At 46.1% G+C, this 26,729-nt stretch overlaps 1 protein-coding gene across 1 annotated transcript; it reads right to left on the reverse strand.

Annotated features, from left to right (window-relative positions):
- Window positions 1–1,663: 1,663 nt before the first annotated feature.
- LOC130124470 (zinc finger protein 135-like) lies at window positions 1,664–7,592 on the reverse strand. Its single transcript, XM_056293923.1, has 5 exons — window positions 7,162–7,592; window positions 6,940–7,033; window positions 6,016–6,145; window positions 5,348–5,621; window positions 1,664–2,764 (listed from the first exon to the last, which is right to left on the reverse strand). The coding sequence occupies exons 1-5, from the start codon at window positions 7,435–7,437 to the stop codon at window positions 1,664–1,666; spliced, it is 1,875 nt and encodes a 624-aa protein (XP_056149898.1). The 5' UTR covers window positions 7,438–7,592.
- Between the last annotated feature and the right edge of the window lie 19,137 nt (window positions 7,593–26,729).

The raw sequence follows: 26,729 nt of genomic DNA on the forward strand, positions 1-26,729 counted from the left end.
GACGTCTCATCAACGGGCGCATTAATGATGTGCATCCGTTACTGAGGCGGCACGGTGGTTAGCGCGGTCGCCCCACCGCAAGAAAGTCCTGGGTTCGAGCCCCGGGGTAGTCCAACCGTGGGGGTCGTCCCGGGTCAAACTCCACACAGAGGACGACCCGGGACGACCCACAAGGTTGGACTACCCCGGGGCTCAAATCCAGGACCTTCTTGCCGTGAGGTGGCTTCGCTCACCGCTGCGCCACCGTGCCGCCCTGCTTCGAATATATATCAGAAAGAAAGAAAAATCCACGTATGCCTCAAAGAGTCTAATGTGAGGTCAGATTTGCAACACATTCCATCCATTCACATTCCATCAAAATTCCATCCGTCCTTCCTCTATTCCCGCTTGATCAAGTTTGGGTTGTAGGGGGCTGAAGCCCAATCCATCACACAGTGTCCACATACACTATTCACACATATGAGCAATGCACATACCCAATTCACAAACACAGAGAGGGCACGCAACGTCCACGAAGGTGGGCTAGAATCGAACCCGTGACCCTCTTCGCTAAGGCGACAGTGCTGACCGCTATGCCAAGGAGTCATCCCTGAAAGTGGATTTTAAACACAGGCATGATGACAAAAAAGAAAGAATAGGAGGCTTTAAAGCGCCGGTGGGACAAGCCGGGGCAGGGTACTGATCATGTCTTAACTCCACACCGTCTCCATCGGCCACAATACGAGCCTCGTCTAGAGGAGTAATGAGTAGCGGCGGAGCCAAAAACCAACTAATTAACACGGTTAATTCTTGCACAAAAATAACTCAACTTTGATTTCCCGACATACATGGGAACTGAAATAACATTGTAATAGGTTTATTCTTTTACAAGACAGCGTATATTAACTGGGAAACATCTTAACCCGTGTGCTCGTGTTTCATATCTAACAATCCTGACTGGAAAAAGTGTATCCGCCCAATATGTCCACATTTGACCCATCCTATCTGCACTTCTGCTACAACTCGTAGATGAAGACTCTTTTATCCAAGCTAAGAAAGAAAGAAAGAAGAAAGCCACTTTATTTTTTGGATGTTGATATACTTTATTAATCCCCATGGGGGGAAATGACGCTCTGCATTTAACCCGTCCTAGCTGTGTAGCTAGGAGCGGCAGGGCAGCCGCCGTGTAGCGCCCGGGGACCGACTCCAGTTCGTCTTGCCACGCCTCGGTCAGGAGCACTGACCCTAACCTGCATGTCTTTTTTGATGGCGGGGGGAAACCGGAGCACCCGGAGAAAACCCACCGCAGACACGGGGAGAACATGCAAACTCCACACAGAGGACGACCTGGCATGACCCCCCCCCCCAAGGTTGGCCGACCCCCGGGGTTCGAACCCAGGACCTTCTTGCTGTGAGGCGACAGCGCTAGCCACTGGGCCGCCATGCCGTCGTTCCCTGTGCTCCTCCTGCTTCAGCCTCCGCTGGTCTTCCTCTCCTCCTCTGCAGGGTCAAAACTGGAGTCACTATCATATTGCTCCACCTCACAGGTATTTCATCTTCAAAGTCTGCGTTCTTCCCCAAATTCTCCCCGTCCTCTTCTGTTGCCTCAAAGGCTGGGGGGGCATATCTTTCTCCTTTTTCTCGGTCTCATCACGTTTTCTTCAAATGCCCCATCTCATGTTTGTCAGATTTTTTTGGTACGGACTCCATCCGTTTCCTTTTGGTCTACCCGTGACCCTTCCGCTGAATGTTTTTTTGTTTGACGTCTTTCTCCTCCTTCTGCTCCTCCTCCTCCTTCTTCTTTTACTTCCTCGTCTTCTTCATCCAATTCTAGACTTAACCCTGCATCTGTGACTGTCCTACTACATCCGCTCTCCTCAGCGTCACCAACGCTGCCCTTGTCTTCATTCTCATCCATATCAACCTCAAACTGTCTATGACCGGAGTCATGAACTTCACTGTGGTGACGCTGGACATGATTCTTCCGGCTAATGTTGTGGTTGAAGCTTCTGTCACAATGTGGACACTTATAGGGCCTCTCCCCAGTGTGGAGGCGCATGTGGGACTTTAGGTGGCCTTCTTGATTGAAGGAGCGCTGGCACACCTCACACACAAACGGCTTCACTCCTGTGTGCACCCTCTCATGTCTGAGGAGCTGATTCTCGCACAAAAACTCAAATTTACAGAAACGACAGGCATATTTCTTCACGCCTCTGTGACCTCGCAGATGCCTGTTGCGCACATGAAGCTGAGTAAACGCCTCTGGACAATCCGGGCATTTATACGGCTTTAACGTCGGCGAGTGAGACTGCTCATGTGTGATCTTGTCGACCCTCGTTTTGAAAATTTTGAGGCAGAATCTGCACAGGTGCATGTAATTTTCGTTATGGATTTTGTTATGCCTTTGCAGGGCATTCTCCGTGGCACATCTCTTGCCACAGACGTTGCAGGGATACGGCTTGATTTTGTGCTCGCACGTATGAGGCTTCAGAGCCTTGAAAAATGTTCCACACTCTGAACAAAGCTCACGTTCGTGACGACCGTGGCGGCTTAAGAAATCATCTTCAGGGATTTCCTTGTTCATATCAAAGCTGCTACCAAAGTCTGGGAGGTCAGAGGGATCATAGTCCTTCACCCTAGAACTGGACTCCATGGCACCCACACATCGATAATCACCACCCCCTTTCTCATCTGAGGAGTCTTGTTCTTCATCACTAAATGCAATTACCTCAGAGACGATGACTGGAACAACGCTGCAGTTGCTGCCATAGTGTGAGGGCTCTGCCTGTAGAAAGAAACAGATGATATAAGCAAGAATCTTCTCTAAGGAGAGGATAAATATATATATATATATATATATATATACATACACGTATATATATCAGTCATTTACATTTACTGGAGAGAACATGAGTGCTAAAGCACTGACTGAAGTGGTGGGTGAAGCTTTGAAAGGTCAATTTGGTTTGGTCTGTAAAGTATTTCAGAAAAATTCCCAAAGAGGTGACGTAAGCAGTGGAAATGGTTCTGCTCAGTGATCCCGGTTATTATTCAGGACCCGGCACACAAGATAATTGCACCAAACACTTCAACAGGACTCTTCCTTGGTAATTTGCAGATAAAATGGCTGAAATAATAAGACATTCAAAAGGTACTAAAGATGTGGGTGTCCGGGTAGCGTGGCAGTCTATTCCGTTGCCTACCAACACGGGGCTCGCCAGTTCGAATCCCCATGTTACCTCCAGCTTGGTCGAGCGTCCCTACAGATAAAATTGGCCGCGTCTGCGGGTGGGAAGCCGGATGTGGGTATATGTCCTGGTCGCTGCACTAGCGCCTCCTCTGGTCGGTCGGGGCACCTGTTCAGCGAGGAGGGGGAACTTGGGGGGAATAGCGTGATCCTCCCATGTGCTACGTCCCCCTGGCGAAACTCCTCACGGTCAGGTGAAAAGAAGCGGCTGGCGACTCCACACATATCGGAGGAGGCATGTGGTAGTCTGCAGCGCTCCCCGGATCGGCAGAGGGGGTGGAGCAGCGACCGGGATGCCTCAGAAGAGTGGGGTAACTGGCCAAGTACAACTGGGGAGAAAATCCCCCCCCCCACCAAAAAAAATAATAAGGCACTAAACACTTATATGTGTTTTTTGTGCTGGAAACTGAATGATATGGCTGTATGGGGATGAAACACATCAATGCTGATGTTAATACTGACATTTCTTCATCATCATCATCATCAGTTCCCGTAACCTATGGCGGTCGTAGGAGCACAGCTGATGCCTCAACGGGTTGAGTCATCATTGTGTTTCAGTAGGGGGGAGTACCTGGTGGTCCCTATCTCCTCTCCAGGTATGGATGGCTGTTGGTTCAGAGGAACTCACCCGCCCTTTACAGGTTTTGTTTTCAGTCCTGCTGCGTGTCCACACACCCGCCTCACAACAACCCAAGGGCTGAAGTGGGGGTGCCAGTTTAGTCGCCGACGACCCAACGGTTGCAGTTTAACGTCGTACCCAGAACGTGACATTTCTTACCAAATATAAAAATCGGCATTTCATGGGTTGAAAATGGCTCAACGCGCCATCATTTCCTGTTTTAAACCAGTCCTATAGCCTACAAGGCCAATGCTGACGTAGAGTCGACCGGTTATCTACATAATGAAATACAAAAAAATAAAAAATAAAACGTTAACTCCCTCTAAATAGAGATGGGCAACCCATCTCCTGTAGCCCTGACCATTGAGTGCGAGTCTGAGAAACCGCTCTCAATTGAGACTCATCCGTCACAGAAATTTACTCACTAACCTTGTGTCTTTATTACACTTTCTACCAACGTTTTGAATATCTCAATTTACAGTTAATTATAGGTATATCATTCCATCATTTTCAATTTTGGCACAATGGTTGGGACTTGTGCTTTTGACAGCTATAGAAGCACCACCAGACAACTGGGTCGGTCAGGCTCGGCAGTTGCCCACCTCTCACCGCAGCTGGAAAGCCGCAACCCATCTCGTGGGCCCCCCTTCCGTCTGCGGTGCATCCATGCCACCGTGGTGGGGGCGCCTTCGTGGGGTGGTGGCTCACGCCATGCTGGAAGGCGAGGCGGTGGAGGGGACTGGGTATGGCGGTGTGCAGCGACGAACAGGCAACTCGCGCCGGGCCCTTCTCACGGATCTCCCCACCTACTCCTGCTCATGCTCCTACCTTACACATCCACGCCCCTCCCCCACCCTCCTCAGCCCCTGCCTACCCCTCCTCTCAACCCTTGCTTGCCCCCTCCCTTTTCTACCCAGTTGTATCCGGCCAATTACCCCACTCTTCCGAGCCATCCCGGTCGCTGCTCCACCCCCTCTGCCTGTCCAGGGAGGGCTGCAGACTACCACGTCTCCTCCGATACATGTGGAGTCACCAGCCGCTTCTTTTCACCAGACAATGAGGAGTTTCACCAGGGCGATGTAGTGCGTGGGAGGATTACGCTATTCCCCTCAGTTCCCCCTACCCCCCAAACAGGCGCCCCGACCAACCAGAGGAGGCGCTACTGCAGCGACCAGGACACATACTCACATCTGGCTTCCCACCCGCAGACACGGCCAATTGTGTCTGTAGGAACGCCCGGCCAAGCCGGCGTTAACACGGGGATTCGAACCGGAGATCCCCGTGTTGGCAGGCGACAGAATAGACCCCTACACTACCCGGATGCCCCCTTGCTCACTTTTTAACATTTTTCAAAATTCTGCAGGGGCAGGAGTTAGGCTCAGACCTGGGGGAGAAGCTACATTTTAAAGTATGGTATATTTTTTCTGTGTGCCCTTCCCTTTTGGAAAAAAAAAAGTGGTTTGGTTGCCAGGAGTCTTACTGATGTGATATGAAAGAACTACCTGGTGAAGTCCTTCCTGGTGACTCTGTGCAGTTGATTCTGTGTCTCCTGTCTGCTGCTGACCTTGCGCTGTTGGGAGGCTGGCCTGGACCTGGCTTTTCCACTGGAATTTGTATTCACACTTGATGCACTGTTGGTTCATGGTGACGAGAGAACCATGGAGGATCTTCTCCAGTTTACAGCTGCTCCCGCATGAAGGACAGTTCCGTCTGAACAACTGAAGGAGGCAACTCTCATTCACGATAAACTTTCCTTTTGTTTGCAAAAGCACAAACCTACAAAACAAAAAGGAAACGTGTGAGATTTTAGGTTCCACGCCATTTTCAAAGTTGTTACCCCTAAGCCGTTTACGGTGGCAGTGTTGTTTCATAACTGGCATCTTACATCACTATAGGAAACGTTACTCTATGTGATGCGAAGAGCAATACATCACGTACTTACCAGCAGTATATGTGTACCACATTTTTACATACAGCATTATGACAAATCATAATCAAAAAAATGAATGCCTACTGATAAGAGCCGTAATTGAAAATGGTGTCCTTATTCTTTATTTAGCAAATCTCTTGCTTCATTAAGGCAGTTTCTGATGTTTGCATCTTCTAGACTTCTGGTCATACAAACTGCAAGCTGCAGACAAAACTCGTCATGTCTGAAATTATTCCTTACTTTTGTTTGACTAAATCCTCTCTATTGGTAGGCTCCTGCTGTGCCCGACTCCTCTCAAAGGTAACAGGATACGAAACGTCAGTGGAACAGGAAACCGAGACGCCGCACGACACTGGATTTACTTGCACACCTGAGAACATAAATGTATAACTTTTTTTTAAACTAATGTAACCGGTTATTTTCTTGCCCGGTGCGGGATTCGATACGGGGTGTACTGCACCACAAGGCGACATCACCGACCGCTCGACAAAAGCAGTGGTTCTCAACCTTTTTGGGGTCCTGGACCCCCTGCGCATTTTTGATCTACCCTGAGGACCCCTCCACCTGATCTTGGGGGAGGGGGGTTGCAATTTGATAGAAACAGTAGAAACTGCATTTTAAATTGCATTATAGCATTTATTCACTCTTTGGGGCAAAAATAAGAGCTTTCAGTTGTAACTTAGATATAGTGAACAAAACAGAATATGTATTCAGTAACTTTCAGATATATGTAACAAAACAGAATATGTATTCAGTAACTTTCAGATATATGTAACAAAACAGAATATGTATTCAGTAACTTTCAGATATATGTAACAACAGCATTTTTATGCAGTAACTTTTAACAATGCAAACGGGAGCGAGATCTCTTATTAAAATACAATAAATTACACTTGTGAAACAGATGTAATTAGAGAAAAAGTCCTGTTACCCTTTATAGTTTAGGCAGATAAAGGTCTCAGTCACATTTGAATAAAATAATCTTATTTCTATAAATGTCATAGGAGCTTTTTTTTTTAAAAGATATTTTATTTTCACGGACCCCTTGCAATTACACCACGGACCACTAGGAGGTCCGCGGGCCCCCGGTTGAGAAACACTGGACTAAAGGGCAGGTTTGGCTTGTACACCCTTTACACACGCGTATCAGCAGTAAAGCCCTACCCTTTGAAAGCAGCGTTGGTTCCCCGGGACAAGTCGAGTGATTAACCCTGTCCAGGAGTTCGTCCCCCTGATATCCAGCATCTGCGGCTTTGTCCTGCACAAAACAGTAAAAAAAAAACACGCAGTTGAATCAGGGGCCCCGTCTAATAGCTGGGCCTTAGACGAGGGCGTGGGGTTGTAAACATTCAGGCGTCAGCGGCGTGTGTTCAGCGGGGTGCTCACCGCGCTGGTGGCGCCCGCCGGGTCCACCCTCGCCGGGTCCACCCCGGGCTGACCCGGCGGACCCGGCTGACCCGGCCCGGCGTGGAGAGACGGGGTCGCGGTCGACTTCAGCAGGAGCGCGCCCGCGCGGACCTGGGTCGGCTTTTCAAAGCAGTCCTCCGTGAAGTGCTCGCTGCACCCCAGTCTCCTGTCCGGATCTCCCGGTAACCCGAAACAGCGCGCCGCCGCCGCCGCGCCGCGCTCCGCCGACGTCTTGCACCCCGCCACGGAGCACATCCTTCCTTCCTAGCGCGTCATCAAAACTCGCCAAAAAAGATACGTTAACACGCTACGCGACCGCGTTTAAGCCTGGGCAGCGGGTCACGCCATTAGTAAACGCTGTCCTCGGCTACACACAAGCTAACGGGTTAGCTGCTAGCTACTCGGTACCGAACCAGGCAGGTATCCACATAGTGGGCGGGGCTCAGGGTCGGGTACGCACGTTTTGACATCTGGAGTGTCCCGGGGTTACAATGTTTTTGGAGCACATCGAAGCAGTGGCGGATCTAGAGATTTTTTTCCTGGGGTGGCATGAGGTTCAAAGAGGGGGGGGGACAATGGACATTATTCTAAACGTATTGTAACCGGTTATTTTCTTGCCCGGTGCGGGATTCGATACGGGGTGTACTGCACCACAAGGCGACGTCGCTAACCGCTCGGCTAAAGGGGCAGACTCGTTAGCTAGGGGCTAACGTGTCTTATTAGTAGTTTACAGTAGTATTATTCAAAACTCGGATTTCATCGAATGTATTTGGTTCTCTACCGTTTGAGACGAGTTTGGTGCGGCTCTCGTTGACCTTCACCATGCATGTACATAAAATATTGTAGCAAATTCAGGGGGCAGCCTGGGAGACCATCGCCATGGCCGGGACGCGAACCTGTGCCTCCCGCTCCGCAAACGACAACGTTAACCAGTCGACTAAAGGGTCCCACCCGTTAGTGAAGGACCAACGTGTCTACTTATCCATGCACGTTACACTATATATAAGGGTCTGACCCTTTAGTCTAGCGGTTAGCGATGCCTCCTGCGGTGCGGGCGATACGGGTTCGCTTCCCGGCCGCGGCAGTTCCTGTGGTTGCGTTGTCCCCCGAATTCGCTACAGTACTTTAAAAACATATCATCTGATTTATAAATGGGGTGGCAAGACTGTGTCCCAGAGGTGGCAGCTGCCACCCCGTAGATCCGCGCCTGCATCGAAGCACCGGAACAGTTATCCTGTGTTTATCCACAGCAGATGTGGTCAAATGTGCTGCCCGTATCGTCATGCAACCTCTCCTCACGGAGGCGCAGCCGCCATAAAACACCACCGGGCGGGAAAGTCTCCGCTGCGACACGCCGGTCTGCTATTCACTGAGTGACGTCCATTTCAATTTGTACTCAATTGGCGATTTACCCGAAAAGATATTTTTCGTTAATTATGTAAACTACTAATAAGACACGTTAGCCCCTAGCTAACGGGTCTGACCCTTTGGCCGAGCAGTTAGTGATGTCGCCTTGTGGTGCAGTACACCCCGTATCGAATCCCGCACCAGGCAAGAAAATAACCGGTTACAATTACAAATAATGGCTTAGGAATCAGAGTAACGAGAACTGGGTCAGGGAGAGCAGGTCAGAGGGTCTTTCTATTGAGCGAATCATTTAGAGATGCGGTTCTCAATCGGGTCGTCGAGGTCCCCGGGTGATGCCTGGCATTCTGCCCTGTCAGGTGGTTCCTCCTTTCTTCCCAATACAGCTGGGTGGAATACCTCGCACAGCTGGTCATCAACATTATTAACTAGCTGGCAGAATTAAAAACGACAACAACAACAGTGCTGTACACGACAACTGGATTAAGAACCCATTATTATTGTAACCGGTTATTTTCTTGCCCGGTGCGGGATTCGATACGGGGTGTACTGCACCACAAGGCGACGTCACTAACCGCTCGGCTAAAGGGTCAGACTCGTTAGCTAGGGGCTAACGTGTGTTATTAGTAGTTTACATTATTATTATTGTCTGTTTTTAACAACTTACCTCCATATTCAGGGGGATCAAGGTTTCCCGCGTTTTTGAAGCGAACAGGCAAACAAAAATGGTGGCTAAGGAGGCGTTTCTCCGTAGACCACCGTTATAAGCTATGAGGCTGTGAAACTTGCTCTGGCGCGCATCTAACTGGTAACTTGTTCCCGCTCACAGCGTCTCACAGCCACTACAGTCTTCTGAACTGTTTCATCAAGAAACTGTTGGCATAAACTGTTCTCTACCGACATACACGTGGTGATGGATATGACGAGGACACCACAGCCCACATAGCCATAGTGCCCTGTCCCGTCACCGTACACTACAGCAACCCCCCCCCTTTTCTCCCCAGTTGCGCCTGTCCAATTACCCCCACTCTCCCGAGCCGTCCTGGTCGCTGCTCCACCCCCCTGCCGATCCGGGGAGGGCTGCAGACTACCACATGCCTCCTCCCATACCCCCCCCCACCCCCACCCGTTTATGGACTAATTGACAACAAGTTGTACACATGTCACATTTTTACAACATGAATGACTACAGTACAAACAAACATGCCAGGGGGGGTAGGCCAAATGAAAAATAAAAATAATAGAAAAGAAAAACATTTAAGACACAACAGCTAAGATCACAATTCATTTACATACATGTTTTACAGCCAACACATGCCATTACAGTTTTGGGGCCTTTTTATTGCCACTAGAATTAATACTTTCTATGTACTGTTCAAAACCTTTATAAAAAGAGGTCTTTGGTTTGTAAACTTGCACTTATGTATATAGAATTTAACTAGAATAATCAATAGATTTATGATAGATGCTCTCTCCTCAAATTTATTCTCACTGGCGAAGGATCTGAAAATAATCTACTCATATGAAAATGCAAAATCCATGTATAAGGAGTCACTGATCAATTCTGAAACATCTTTCCATAGAGTCCCAGAATATTGACAATGCCAGAAAAGATGGGGCCATAGTTTCTGGATGAGCTGAGCAAAAAGAACAATTTATGTTTATGTCTGCCTTAAATTTCTTGAGAAAATGTTTTGCCGGGTAACATTTATTAAAGCAAACCTCTCTTATCTTATTAGTAATGAAGTATTTGTGAGTCAATGACCACACTTTTGACCAAGGAACAGTCTTCGCAAAGTTGACATAAGGCTTCGTGACAACCTCACTCTGAAACGAAGAGCGAAGAGCTTTGCCATTATTCTTGCGGGATGGTGAGAAACACACTTTCCCACAAGGGGAATCAGCAGGATTAACCAAAGAAACTTCTTCTTGAGCTAAACCCTTGCACAAAATTACAGAACCGTTAGGATTAGCCCCCATTACCACAGCAAATTCCTTAATTGTGACAGGAAAATTGAAATGAGAGATGAATTCATTGTAGTTCATAAGATGGCCTTCCGGGGTAATCAGCTGACTCACCAGAAAGATGCTTCTGTCAGACCAATTCTTCAGAAATATACTCCCATTGTTATGTAAGATATCCCCATTATTCCAGACATAATGACGGTGTGGTGAGACATTGTGCTTGTAAATTAATTTCCACGCCAATAAAAAGCCTGTGTGTGACAATTTGACGGTTTAACTGCTATTTTATTTATTTTATAATTGCATACCAATAGGAGGGGGAGCCCTCCAATTTGGTTAAAACCAAATTTGGGAATGAAGTTCCACATGGAGGAGTCATTTTTCAAATAATTTCTTTTACCAGTTAATCTTAAACACGTTGTTCAGGGCAGAGAAGTCCAAAAAGTCAACACCACCATTTTTGCAAGAATTGATAACTACAGCTTTCCTGATGTAATGTAGACGATTTGTCCACGAAAAAACTAAACAGCAACTGGTCAATTTATTTATTTATTTATTTATTTGTCCCTTTTGTTTTCAAGGAAGAGAGAAGATGCAACGTAAACAAGCCTAGAAATACCTCCAGCTTTTGGTAGGAGGACACGTCCCTCCAAGGACAGACCTCTTTGTAACCAGCCATTAAATTTATTTTCCCGCTTTTTTAACCATTGGACTAAAATCAAGAGTGCATCTATCTTGCTGATCCTTGGTTACAAACATGCCCAAATAATTAACCTTTTCCTTGACAGGTATATCATCAGTAGAGGTTACCTCACAGCTTTTTAAAGCAAATACCTCACATTTGTCTAAATTCAGACAGAGACCCGAGGCTTTTGAAAATCCATCAATAATTTTGATTGCAGACTTTACCTGCAGAGCATTTCTCAGAACAAAGCTGTATCGTCTGCCAGCTGGCTAAATAAAACATTTCTACCTGCACTACAGATCCTTATAAGTTACAGATCGCTACAGGCCACAATGTCATCCGTGAACATCATCGTCCACGGAGACTCCTGCCTGACCTTGTCCGTGAACCTGTCCAACACCACTGCAAACAAGAAAGGGCTCAGAGCCGATCCTTGATGTACTCCCACCTCCACCTTGAACCCATCTGTCATTCCTACTGCAAACCTCACCACTGTCACACTTCCCTTATACGTATCCTGCACCACCCCTACATACTTCTCTGCAGCTCCCCACTTCCTCATACAATACCACACCTCCTCTCTCGGCACCCTGTCATATGCTTTCTCTAAATCCACAAAGACACAATGCAACTCCTTCTGGCCTCCTCTGTACTTCTCCATCAACATTCTCAAAGCAAACATCACATCTGTGGTGCTCTTTCCTGGCATGAAACCATACTGCTGCTGCTGATCATCCCCTCTCCTCTTAACCTAGCTTCTATTACTCTTTCCCATATCTTCATGCTGTGGCTGATCAGCTTTATATACAGAGGTATAAAGTTATCCTGACAGAATACAGAGTTTAAAAACCGTGGGTGGTCAAAACCATGGTCCTTCTAGTAGTTTTTTAAGTTCGTGTCGTTGTTTGAGACGGTTTCAATGGTTATTCTCAGTTCATTTTTGACATTCCACGTTTTACAGGCCTCGTTACGTTGTTTTTCAGGTAATATTTTAGCTTTTTCAATTTTGCTGTTCAAGTTCGACCGTGTCTCTCTGAAGTTTAAAATAGTATCATAGTTGTTAAAATATTAATTTTGGTGTCAGTCGTTTCCTAACAGACATACTAACAGACGCAATGCCTTACTATCTCCATTGGGTATTTATCTTGACAGAATATAGAGTTTAAAAACTGTTGGCGGTCATGTTGATTTCCAGTGAAGTGGCATTTGTCTTGTTACAAGTCACAGAAGAGGGCTGAATAGGCTGAACACAGCTCGTACAACCTGCAGAGACTGTACTCTTACAGTATTTACAATGAATCAGCTTGACAGCTCCTTATCCTAGTGTGACCAATTAGTAAATACATCTTAAAGCAAACTAGCAGCTTTTAGTGCATATCATGCCAGATTTCTGGTCCCAAACTTACTGTCAGACTTCACCGTTAGACATATGATAACCCAATATCTCCAATGGGGTAATTAAATTCCATCCAAGTTAATCAGATAGGGAATGTGGCTTATTAAAGACCAATACAAATTCAAGGTGTCTAAAAGAAAGATCATTTTCAGCTCTCTAATGGTCACATTCAAAGAACAAAACAGAGGATGGGGGGGGGGGATCCTGTCGGGTGATTTTTTATTTTTTGCCTTAAAATTAGATTCAATATACTAGCAGCCTTTTTGCTAGATTAACCTAACGGTACTTAAATATTTTCCCCATTGAGCTCATAGTTATGAAGATATTCTGTTCAGGTGCAACTGCTTCCAGTCAAGAGGCATTCAATGCTAAAATGAACCAGTACATCCTCATTTCTGCTGTAAGATGTGCCGTTCAAGGTCCGTTTCACAAAGTACCTAAGTTCGCAGCTCATTAATATTAAAGAATTCCACTTATTTCATTTCTCCGAGCATGGATAACCTTTCTTTGCCCTCCGTTGGTGTCTAATCCGCCAAGCAGCCTTGGACTTTCCCACAGACAGGCCTTGCCTTTTCTCAAAGGCTTTCAAGAAATAACATGCAGGGCCTTTAAGCTAGCTCGAGCACCTCCGCATAGAGAGGATAAACATGTACATCGGGAGGATCTTTGTAAGGTTTTTGATCAAAGTAGGGACTCAAAACCTATACACCAACTCGGTTAAATCAGCATTTCAAAGTTGTGGGAATAAAAGTAGCCTGTGCTGTCAATTCTCCCAACATTTCTATTTAAATTTTACTTCAGGGCCCCCATTCTCTGTGCCCTTCGATCCCTCATCAGAGGTAGACATCGTTAACCGGACCCCTTGGGTGGAGTCATGGTGGGATAAAGAAAGAAGAAAGCCACTTTATTTTGTCACTGTATTCTTACAAAGAATTGTATTGTTACAATGAATGTGTTCTCTGCATTTAACCCATCCTATAGTATAGCAGCAGTGGGCAGCTGCAGCGCCCGGGGACCAACGCCAGGTCTTCTTTCCATTGCCTTGCTCAGGGACTCAGACAGGAGTACTAACCCGTACTAATCCTAACATGCATATCTTTTTGATGGTGGGAGGAAACCCACAGACACAGGGAGAACATGCAAACTCCACACAGCAAGGACCTGGGACGGCCCGGGGTTCGAACCCAGTACCTTTTTTGCTGTGAGGCAACAGTGCTAACCACTAGGCCACCATGCTGCCCAGTTCCTATCAACCTCAATGTTGCCCCTTAACCGCGTCCATGGGCAAGGTACTTTAGCAGATTGTTGCTTGGCAACCAAAAGAGCCAGACTGTAGTTTTATTTTTGCAGATGGAAGTTTTAGTCATCAGCTTTCATTGGTCAGCTACCAGGTGTGAATATGTATTTATAACCCTCCTTTACCCTTCCATTTTCTTCTCTACAAGACCACTGCGGTGAAAGAGGTGTGATTGATGTGAGACCAAAGAGCCAATTACTACACCAAGGTGCCGTCCATGAAATTGAATTATTTTTTATTATTTTTCATCTTTAGACACACCCATGATGGGATTTAAAACATCCACGGCAAAGTATCTCTAATGTATAGACTCCACACCCTCTCCACTGGCCACATAGATGCCCTGTCCAGAGGAAATGAGCAGTATAGCCAAAAAAAACTTCCATCGACAGATTGGCAACAAAAATAAGAAGTAGAGACAACGTTTTTGGGGGGTAAATACTTATATTTTCAACTTTTAATTTTGATTTTCCAACATTTAAGCTGAACAATATTGTAATTGGTATTAGGGCTGTGTGATATGACGACATAGTATATCGTGTGACGACAGAAAACATCTATCATCTAATATTAAGAAATATTTTTCATTATTTGGACAATTTCCACTCTGCACAACACGGACGCAGGCAGGAAATTTGCACGAAGGCAATACAAACAAACTGGAGGACAGTGAACGTAACGCAGAACGGGGTAATTCCGAACAGAAGGACCCCGACAGTCCAGGATGAAACGAGGAGCTTGGACCTAAAGGGGGGCCACTTTTGTCGTATGGACGTGGTTTGGGTATGAAAAGTCTGACACAGACCAGAAAACCATACTTCACAAAATATGCCACATGCCGGTCCCCACAACAGACTCAAACACCACTAGCCTCATTTAGCACCTACCCAAGAATCATGTCAATTTGCACAAAGGTTCTAAATAAAATGAGAAAAATAATCAAATATGAGTAAGTACCTTTTATTTGTCGAGTATATAATTCAAAATGTAATAAGAAATAGGCCTTTCCATGTGGTCATTTTATATAAACTATTCATTGATTTTACAGAAAATGTGCTATATCGTGATATGTATCATTATCGTGATATGAATGACCTATATCGTGATATGAGATTTTGGTCCTATTGCACAGCCCTAATTGGTATGTTCTTCTTCAACGCAGTAGGCTGACTGGGAAATATCTAAACCTGTGCGCTTCTGTTTTGTTTCTAATAATCCTCCCTCATTGGAAAAGCATATCCCCATTTGACCTTATTTGCATTGATTTTGTATTTCACCATTTTTACTATTTCAAAGAATAAGAACGTTGTTCTATCCATCCATCCATCCATTACCCGAACCGCTTATCCTGCTCTCAGGGTCGCGAGGATACTGGAGCCTATCCCAGCAGTCATTGGGCGGCAGGCGGGGAGACACCCTGGACAGGCCGCCTGGCCATCACAGGGCCTATCCAAACTAAAACTTTGGCAACAGCTCCCAACCATTTACAACCTTGTCAGACCACTCAATTATTTTCTCCGATTTCCTCTAGATTTCCCTGTGTTCTTCCTGCCTCGCCCCCCACCGGTCTTCCTCTTCTTCTGCTCTGCTGGGTCAAAATCGGAGTCACTATCATATTCTTCATCCTCAGAGACGTTCATTCTACGTCTGCCTGCGTTCTTCCTCAAATTCTTCCCGTCCTTCTCTGTTGTCTCAATAGTGACCGGGGGGGTGTCACTCTTCTCTTCCTCGCTCTCGTCACTAGCAAAGGATGTTTTCTTCAAGTGCCCCGTCTCGGATTTGTCAGACTCTGTAGCCGTGCTCATACTTTTTATCAATCTCTTTTTTCTACTGGGCCTTCCTTTTGGTCTACCTGTGGCCCTTCTTCTGAACGTTTTGTTTGCCGAGTTCTCCTCTGTCTTCTCCTCCTCTTCGTCATCCACTTCTAGTTTGAATCCTGGATCTATGACTGTGTCACTAAACCCCCTCTCCTCAGCATCATCAGTGCTGCTCTTGTCTTTCTTCTTATCGGCCCCAAACTGTTTATGACCGGAGTCAGGAACTTCACTGTGGTAACGCTGGACATGGTTCTTCCGGCTAATGTTGTGATTGAAGCTTTTGTCACAATGTGGACACTTATAGGGCCTCTCCCCAGTGTGGAGACGCATGTGGGATTTTAGGTGGCCTCGTTGATTAAAGGAGCGCTGGCACACCTCACACACAAACGGCTTCACTCCCGTGTGCACCCTCTCATGTCTGAGGAGTTGAGTCTCACACAAAAATTCCAATTTACAGAAACAGCAAGTGTATTTTTTTGTGCCTCTGTGACCTCGCACATGCTTGTTGCGATCATGGAGTTGAGCAAATAGCTCTGGACAATCAGGACATTGATAGGGCGTTTTTGTTGCAGGGTGAGTCCGCTCATGTGTAATTTTGTCAACCCTCGTTTTGAAGGTTTTTAGGCAAAATTTGCATGGATGCAAGTAAGTATCCTTATGGATCGCACTGTGAATTTGTACAGATAACTCTTTTGTAAATCTCTTGCCACAGACATTGCAGGAATATGGCTTAATTTTGTACTCGCATGTATGAGGCTTCAGCGTGTTGAAAAATGTTCCACACTCTGAACAAAGCTCACGTTCATCATGACCTGTGGAATTGTCTTCTGGGATTTCTGTTTCCATATCCGAGTTGCTTCCAAAGTCTGTGAGGTCATCAGAGGGATCATAGTCATCATCCCTGAAACTGGACTTCATGTCAACACCACCACCATCATCATCATCCCTGTCTTCATCTGAGGAGTTGTGTTCTTCATCACTGAAAGCAATTACCTCAGAGACAATGACTGGAACACTGCTGTGGTTGCTGCCATCATCCAAGGGTGCTGTCTGTAAAAAACAGATGACCTAAGTTAGAATCTCCACTAAGGTGGGGATATATCGGTCAGTATGGCTTGCATTTACCCGACAGAATATGAGCACTAAAGGACTGCATGCTTCTAAAGAGGTGGGCGAAGTTTTGAAAGGTCCATTTGGCTAGGCTGGTGTCTCAAGTATTTCTGAGATATTCCCAAAGAGCAGACATAATCAGAGGGAATGGTTAGTCTCAATAATCCCAGTTTATTTTCTAGGACCCAACACAAGATAACAGCACTAAACACTTGAACAGGACTCTTCCTCATTAATCTGCAAATAAAATAGTTGACATAATAAAAAATAACTCAAGTACAGGCTCACTGAGCTCAAGTTTTAAAGATAGTGTTAACGGATCAGCTATTGAATGTGGCAAAGAATTGTGAAAAAGCCTTGCAGCAATCTATAATAAGCCAAAAAACCAGAGCCACCGTTCGCCACTGTGCCGAACAGAGTGCAAACCGCTTTACACCAGAAGTCACGTGACCTCATGTGCACTCAACTCCAGCAAGATGTCCAAGTGAATGGGAGCTACTGTGTTTTTTCTTCAACTGGTTAGAAATGGACTCATTTTATTTAAGTGCTTTTGTGAATATTGAAATCAAGTACCAGTGAATTCTCAAGGTTATTTTGAGATAAGGTGCTACTTTAAAATGATTACCACTGCTTAATTTGTGCACACCTTTTAAGTTTTGGACCGCAAGCCTCCAGCATCTATTTGTGAGGATCTGACATCTTTCGTGCTAAACAAAGTTAATTTTGCATGCAAGTGTTTGCTACAATTTGCGTTAATAAAATCTTAACAGTGTGAGCAACCCAGCACTCTGTGTACGCATGCATGCGTGAGTCAAAGAGATGTCCTCAACAAAGAACAATCTTATTTTATAACAATTACAATTCGCTTTTAGCCATCAGAATGCCTGCATTGAAATTCAGCTGTCGCACATTCACTCGGACCGGCAGAAGTGTGATGTGGTATCAAAAAGTTCATCACAACTGCACTATTGGTACTGCGGGAGTATGGTGCTACAAGCCATCCGGTCCTTGTATAACTAAGGTGAGAGCTGTGTTCTCACTCTCGGCACAAAGTCAAACACATTTTCGGTGGGTGTTGGACTCCGCCAAGGTTGTCCTTCATCTCCGATTCTGTTTGTGATATTCATGGACAGAATCTCAAGGCGCAGCCAAGGCGAGGAGTGTGTCTGTTTTGGGAACCTCAGAATTGCATCTCTGCTCTTTGCAGATGGTGTGGGCAGATGATGTGGTTTTGTTGGCACTAGGGCAGTTTGCAGCGGAGTGTGAAATGGTCGAGATGAGAGTCAGCACCTCCAAGTCTGAGGCCATGGTTCTCTACCGGGAAATGGTGGATTGCTCCCTCCTGGGTGAGGATGAGTTGTTGCCTCAAGCGAAGGAGTTCAAGTATCTCTGGGTCTTGTTCACGAGTGAGGGTAGCATGGAGCGGGAGATTGACAGGCGGACTGGTGCAGCATCAGCAGTAATGCGGACGTTGCTTCGGATCATTGTGGTGAAGAGGAAGCGGAGCAGGAAGGCAAAGCTCTCAATTTACCAGTAAATCTACGTTCCAACCCTCACCTATGGTCATGCGCTTTGGTAATGACAGAAACGGTGAGATCGCAGATACAAGCGGCTGAAATGAGTTTCCTCCATAGGGTGCCTGGGCTCAGCCAGGAATAGAGCTGCTGCTCCTTCGCGTTGAAAGGAGCCTGTTGAGGTGGTTTAGGCATCTGATTAGGATGCCTCCTGGGTGCCTTCCTTTGGAGGTTTTCCGGGCACGTCCAACTGGGAGGAGACCCTGAGGTAGACCCAGAACTTGCTGGAGGGACTACATGTCCAATCTGGCCTGGGAACACCTTGGGATCCCCCAGGAGGAGCTGGAGGGTATTGCTGGGGGGAGGGATGCTTAGAATGCCCTACTTAAGCTTACTGCCAGCGCGACCTGACCCCGGAGAAGCGGCTGATGATGAGAGGAAATGAGATGAAAGGTCATCACATATTTCATTTCAGTTTTCATGGACATCTTTCAATATCATGTGACTGCAGCTGCACTGACATGTGATGTTTATTGATGTTCACGAATAAAGGTCACATTTAATCAGAGGGAGCTATGCACTCTAATCGATAAGCAGCTTTCACTCAATTGTACAGTGCCAGAAAAACTGTCAGGATTTAAAGGGAAATTTCACCGATTTTCAACCCAAGGTCCATGTATTAATCTTACGGTTGATATACCTAAAGTACACAATACTTGTCAATGTTGTCTGCATCGTCAAAGCCCGCTATAGCAACCTGGCTTACTTCTGACACCAGTGACATCAGCTCTGTTGGCAACAGAATGTCAATTTTTGTCATAATTATCTGCATTGAAGTGATTATATAGTTTCAAAAGACTAGACAGACCACTAGCACTTACTAGTCATGCAGATTATAAGTGGCAAATACCGTTGTCGTTCTGACCATAAACGATGCCAACAGCGGTAATCGTCCGGGAAACCAAAGTCTTTGGGTTCCGGGGGGGGGGAGTGTGGTTGCAAAGCTGAAACTTACTTGCTGAATCTGCATGTCCGGTAAATGCTAGTGGTCTGTATAGTCTTTTGATACTACAACTACTTAACAACCACTCAAATCCTTTTGACAGAGAAATCGACGTTCTCCACTGACATCAATGGGGCCAGCAGTAAGCCAGGTTGATACAGCAGGCTGCGGCGACGCAAGCAACATTGACAAGTATTGTGTACATGATATAGATGTCAACCCTAAGATTAATACATGGACCTGAAGTTGAAAATCAGTGAAATTCCCCTTTAAGGAAAGGGTAGATCTGGGTTTCAAATTTTGTTCAGAAGCTCGTGATTCCATTGTAATTCATTTAGACATCATTCTGCCTGTACTCATATGGTAGAATTTTTTTCGGTGTACCCTTCCTTTTTGGAAAAAAAATATGTTGTTAAAGCAACTGTATTGGATGTGTACTGAAACTACCGCAGAAAATTCACGACTTTTTGGTTGTTGGAAACCTTTTCGGAAGAGGGATTTAAGAAATACCTGGTGAAGTTCTTCCTGGTGACTCGGTGCAGTTGATTCTGTGTCTCCTGTCTGCTGCTGACCTTGTGCTGTTGGGAGGCTGGCCTTGACCTGGCTTTTCCATTGGAATTTGTATTCACACTTGATGCACTGTTGGTTCATGATGATGAGAGAACCATAGAGGATTTTCTCCAATTTACAGCTGCTACCGCATGAAGGACAGTACCGTCTGAACAACTGGAGGAGGCAACTTTCATTCACAATATGCTTTCCTTTCTTTTGCAACAGCATAAACCTAAAAGAAAAAAAAAGGTGAGATTTTAGGTCCCGTATCATTTTCAAATTAAGTCACATTTGAGTCAGTTACTATGGAAGTACTTTAGTAGTAGTAGACTATGGAAGTACTGTTTCATAACTGACATCTTACATTACTACAAACATGCTGCCCTGTGTGGTTCTATGTGATGCTAAGAGCAATAATCTGCTTACCAGTAGTACAGATGCTCCATCCTTTTGTAGGATTTAATATATAAAACCATAATCAACAAAAAGCTGTCTAGTGATAGAATTAAAAGTTGGTCTCTTCATTGTTTGTTTATCCCATTCATCGAAGTCTATGGTCTCTAGTCACTTCGATCATCCCTGGCAAACTTTGCTATTTTTATTTTCTGTTCTTGTATTAATTCATTTTGTCTGCTCCACTACGTGTAAAGCGTCCTTAGGTCCCTTGAAAGTCGACATATAAATGTAAGTTATGTAGCAAATGATGCGCCGTACCTGCCAAGTGTCACGTGTGCAACTCAGAACTGTGCATTAAAAGCCCCGCACAAAAAAATGCATCATGTTTGAAATCACGACTTACTTTTCTTTGATTAAATCCTCCCTATTCATACGCTGCTGCTGTGGCAGAGTTTCCTCAAAGGTAACAGGAGACGAGACATCGGTTGAACATGAAACCGAGACACCGCACGACATCGGGTTTACCTGAACACCTGGAGAAAAAAAAAATCAAATCAAAAATCAAATCACCCAAGTATAAAAAAAACACATTATAGAGTGGAAATCAAGGACAAGCACCAGACGGGTTTATGCTTAACTATGTAAACTTCTGAACGAGAGCATAAACAGACCTAATAAAGGTGCCGGCCTTGCTGGCTCTTTGGAATAGGCTCGTTCCCACAGCGTAACACACAAAGCACAAGATTGAATCAGTTTTTTGTTCTTCAAGCTAGAAAGAAAAAGTAAAGATGCCGGCTTCTTTCAGTAGGAGGCTGAAAAGAGAGTCGACGGCACAGTGCAGTCGATTTTGAATTCCAAGTCGCCGTCTGCTGCACTTAATCGCAGCACAGGCTGTCAAAAGGTTGGATTTGGAGACGCGTTCCACCCCCAGCTAAATATTTTACCCAACCGGCAGGACTACAGACACCTTGGGGATCGTGAACATACCTTCAACGATGCTGCTGCTGATCGAAAACTGGTAAAAAAAGAGGCGGCAGCTTTTTGATTTATTCCTAATAGCCGACTATGGTACGCTTATGTGACAGTAAAAGAGGGCTACGAAGAGCTGAGGTCAAATATGTGGTCAAACTAGTGATGCGCGGGTCGACCCACAACCCGCAGGTCGGGCGGGTTCGTGCTGGGCTTTCTAGAAAATATCACTGGTTCGGGCGGGTTGGGTCAATTTTATTGGTATAGCCCGATATCACAAATTACAAATTTGCCTCAAGGGGCTTTACAGTAACGCAACATCCTGTCCTTAGACCCTCGCATCGGATAAGAAACAACTCCCCAAAAAAAACCCTTTAACAGGGAGAAACAACAGGAAGAAACCTCAGGGAGAGCAACAGAGGAGGGATGTTGGAGGAGTGGATGTTGTGTTTACACAATACAACATTGAAAGAGGATAACAGAATTATAATGGAATTATAAAATGTATGAAGAATATGATGAGGAGGATGCCAAGCAGTGTCCAGACGCCACCGGAACAGCCCAGGACCCGAGCCACGCGACCGGCATCATCATGTAAAAAAACAAAAACAAAAATCCCAGGATAACAAAAATTATATGGCTTTATAAGATATATAAAAAGAAAATGTGATGAGGGGAATGCTGCTCGGCATTCCCCCTCAAGCCCCAAGACCCTCAAGACTCACTGAGCCAGCAAGTTGGGTCAAAAAGCAACAAAGCAGCATCCTGAGTAAGTTACAACTTACAGAAATAGTGTGCAGTAGGCTAGGCTGTGCATTACTAGTCCACCTTCTCTCTCTCTCTATTACTCACTCTCTCTCTCTCTCTCTCTCTCTCTCTCTCTCGCTTATCCTGCTCTCAGGGTCGCGGGGATGCTGGAGCCTATCCCAGCAGCCGTTGGGTGGCAGGCGGGGAGACACCCTGGACAGGCTGCCAGGCCATCACAGGGCCCACACACACACACAAAGAGGTACTAAACATTTAAACGTGTTTTTGAGCAGTAAACTGAATGATTTGACCGCGTCGGGATGAAACATCGATGCTAGTGTTAATATTGACATTTCTTACCAAATTCATAAAAATCGCCATTTCATGGGTTGAAAATGGCTCGACACGCCACCTACTGTTTTAAATCAGCCCTGAAACTTGCAGAGCCAATGATGACACAGAGTCGATCGGTTGGGACTTATATCTACGTCTCATCTCATCTCATCTCATCATCAGCCGCTTCTCCGGGGTCGGGTCGCGGTGGCAGCAAGCTAAGTAGGGCACTCCAGACGTCCCTCTCCCCAGCAACGCCCTCCAGCTCCTCCTGGGGGATCCCAAGGCGTTCCCAGGCCAGACTGGACATGTAGTCCCTCTAGCGAGTTCTGGGTCCACCCCGGGGTCTCCTCCCAGTTGGCCGTGCCCAGTAAACCTCCAAAGGAAGGCGCCCAGGAGGCATCCTGATCAGATGCCCGAACCACCTCGACTGGCTGCTTTTGATGCGAAGGGGTTCGCATCGAAAGGAGAGATGCGAACCCCTGTGGTGGAGGAGTTTGTGTGTCCCGGTGATCCTGGGAGCTGTGTTGTCTGGGGCAATAGCCCCTGGTTGGGTCTCCCAAGGCAAATTGGTCCCAGGGGGGGGGGGGGGCAGACTAAGAGCGATTCCCAAAAAAACCCAACGAATTTACACCAGCAGAGTTACAGCACCTCGCCTGGAAAAGGGAAACCGGGGCCCCCTCCTGGAGCCAGACCTGGGAGGGGAGCTCGTGTCTGGTGGCCGGGCCTTGGCCCATGGAGCCCAGTCACGCCCAGCCCAAAAAAACAACATGGAGTCACCACCCCGTGGACCCGCCACACGCGGGGATGAGCATTGGGGTAGGGTGCAATGCAGGCCGGGCGGCAGGCAAGGGCGGGGGACTGGGGCGTGCCGACTTCCGGCATCGCAGATTGGTCCTCGGGACGTGGAAAGTCGCCTCTCTGGCAGGGAAGGAGGTGGAGCTGGTGCAGGAGGTGGAGCGGTACTAGTTGGATTCACCTCCACACACAGCATGGGCTCTGGTACCGAACACCGGGAGAGGGGCTGGACTTATTACTTTCCCGGCGTTGGCCAAGGTGACAGGCGCTGGGGCGGGTGCGGGGATACTCACTTACATACGTCATGAAATTAAAAACAAAAAAAAACCCAACGTTAACACCCTCTAATCAGACGTGGGCGACCCACCTCCCCCAGCCAGTTTACTCGTTAACCTTGCGCCTTTATTATATTTTCTACCAACCTTTTGAATTTCTCTCCATTTACAGTTAGCTATATGTATATTAGTTATCAATTTCAATTTTGGCGAGCCGGCGAAGCGCCGGGCCCTTCTCGCAGCTCTCCCCGACTACTCCTGCCCATGCGCCTGCCTCACACATCCCCGGCCCTCTGTCCCTTGCCCACTTTTTAGCATTTTTCAAAATTAAAGTTTCAAGTACAGTTTAAAACGCGCTCTGGGAAAAACACACATCGTTCACTCTTTTGAACCCTACCATGGATAGCCTACATAGCCTTTGGTGCCCTCCACAAACGACTTTGGTCCCACCATGACGTCAGGCCGACAACAAAGATGGAGGTCCACAACACAGCTGTTCCCCCGTCTCTACTACACTCCACTGAATGCACGACCCTGTATCGCAAGCACACCAAGAAGCTCGCCAGCATACAGCTCCGTCATCTGCGAAAGCTGCTGCGAATCAGACGGGAGGACGAGGTGCCCGATGTGGAAGTATTGAGACGGGCTGGTGCTGTTGGCGCTGAAGCCCTAATAGCAGCCTCCCAGCTCAGATGGGCCGGCCATGTGAGAAGAACGCCAGACAACCGCCTACCGAAAGAGGTTTTCTACGGGGAGCCGTGCCGGGGGGGGGGGGGGGGGAGGAAGCAGGGAGGCCAGAAGCTACGCTTCAAAGATGTGCTCAAGCGCCACATGAAGATCTGCGGAGTAGATGATTCCAGCTGGGAGACAGTGGCCCTGGACAGACAGAGGTGGCGCTCCACAGTAAGGCAATCGAGAACAGCTGTTGAACAAAAGAGACAAGAAGCCTGTGATAAGGTCCACCATGCGAGACATAACAGACCAACTCAAACAACATCTGTCTGTGACAAATGTGGACGGTACTGTGGCTCTAATGCGGGCCTGATGGCCCACAGGCGTGCTCGCCCAGCTTCAACTGCGTCACAGTCATCATCGTTTCGACGGACTGCCGAAGAAGAGACATAAGCCTTCTCTGCCTTAATGGGAGCAGTGGGTCCGCGTCCAAGAAAATCCCAACTTAACGCCGTATACCAGTGTTTCTCAACCGGGGGTCCGGGGGGTATTTAAAAAAAAGATCCTATGACATTTATAGAAATAGGATTATTTTACTCAAATGTGACCGAGACCTTTATCTACCTAAACTATAAAGGGTAACAGGACTTTTTTCTCTAATCACATCTGTTTCACAAGTGTCATTTATTGTATTTTAATAAGAGATCTCGCTCCCGTTTGCATTGTTAAAAGTTACTGCATAAAAATTCTGTTGTTACATATATCTGAAAGTTACTGAATACATATTCTGTTGTTACATATATCTGAAAGTTACTGAATACATATTCTGTTTTGTTACATATATCTGAAAGTTACTGAATACATATTCTGTTTTGTTACATATATCTGAAAGTTACTGAATACATATTCTGTTTTGTTACATATATCTGAAAGTTACTGAATACATATTCTGTTCTGTTACATATATCTGAAAGTTACTGAATACATATTCTGTTTTGTTACATATATCTGAAAGTTACTGAATACATGTTCTGTTCTGTTACATATATCTGAAAGTTACTGAATACATATTCTGTTTTGTTACATATATCTGAAAGTTACTGAATACATATTCTGTTTTGTTACATATATCTGAAAGTTACTGCATAAGAATTCTGTTTTGTTACACATATCTGAAAGTTACTGCATAAGAGTTCTGTTTTGTTACATATATCTGAAAGTTACTGAATACATATTCTGTTTTGTTACATATATCTGAAAGTTACTGAATACATATTCTGTTTAGTTACATATATCTGAAAGTTACTGAATACATATTCTGTTTTGTTACATATATCTGAAAGTTACTGAATACATATTCTGTTTTGTTACATATATCTGAAAGTTACTGAATACATATTCTGTGTTGTTACATATATCTGAAAGTTACTGAATACATATTCTGTGTTGTTACATATATCTGAAAGTTACTGCATAAGAATTGTGTTTGTTAACTATATCTAAGTTACAACTGAAAGCTCTTATTTTTGCCCCAAAGAGTGAATAAATGCTATGATGCAATTTAAAATGCAGTTTCTACTGTTTCTATCAAATTGCAACCCCCCTCCCCCAAGATCAGGTGGAGGGGTCCTCAGGGTAGATCAAAAATACGCAGGGGGTCCAGGACCCCAAAAAGGTTGAGAACCACTGCCGTATACATCATCATACATAACGCTTGGTTCAGACGTTTTCTTGTTTCCCTGTTGTTGTTGTTGTTTCTTCCCCGCGCCTCACCTGAGACTCTAGCGCCCCCAAGGGGACGGCGAGCCTCACACTTTAAAAAACCACCGCACCAGACTTACCCTTCGATAGCAACATCGATTCCTCAGGACAAGAAGTGGAGCGACTGCAACTTGTGACGAGGTCGTCACACTGACAGCCAACATCTGTGGTTCTACCCTGCATAAAACAGTAAGAACACACGCAGTCAAACGAGAGCTGCGTCTAACAGCTGGGCCTTAAACGAGGGTAGTGAGGTGGAGATATTCACGAGTTAGGAACCTTTAATGGTTGTTTAACGGTGGGTGGGCGGTGCACCTCCGGCTGACTTGATGGACGATAAAGAGACGGGGCTGCGGTTGACTTCAACAGGAGCGTGCCTGCAAAACCCATGCGGATCTGATTCAGGTTTTCAAAACAATCCTCCGTGAAGTGGTCGCTACAGACGCTCATGTCAGTCCAGGACGATTCCCTGAAGGTCTGGCCATTTGTTGTGGTGAGGAACTGCACCCACTCCAGCCTTCTCTCCGGATCCCCCGGCAACCTGAAACACTCGGCCATGCCGGACCCGAGCGACGTCTGGCACCCTATGACGGAGCACATCCTCGTTAGTGTATCATGAAGAACTCGTAGAAGAAAATGACGCGTTGGCTACCGACAGCTAGCCCTATACTACAATCCTCAACCCACTCACAAGCTAATAAGTTAGCTAAGCAACACCGCACCAGACGGCGTGCAGCATCGCACCAACCAACTTTAGAGCGAACTTCCGTGTGACGAAAGCGTTTGCGTGCCTCTGATTGGGTAATCGTAACCCCCGCCCTTAATTTTAACCAATCAGAGGGCGGAGTTCCTGCACGCTAGATGTTGGCGGTCCTTCTTCTTCTTCCCCGGA

This window comes from Lampris incognitus, chromosome 14, assembly GCF_029633865.1.
Source record: "Lampris incognitus isolate fLamInc1 chromosome 14, fLamInc1.hap2, whole genome shotgun sequence".
Lineage (NCBI taxonomy): Eukaryota > Metazoa > Chordata > Actinopteri > Lampriformes > Lampridae > Lampris > Lampris incognitus.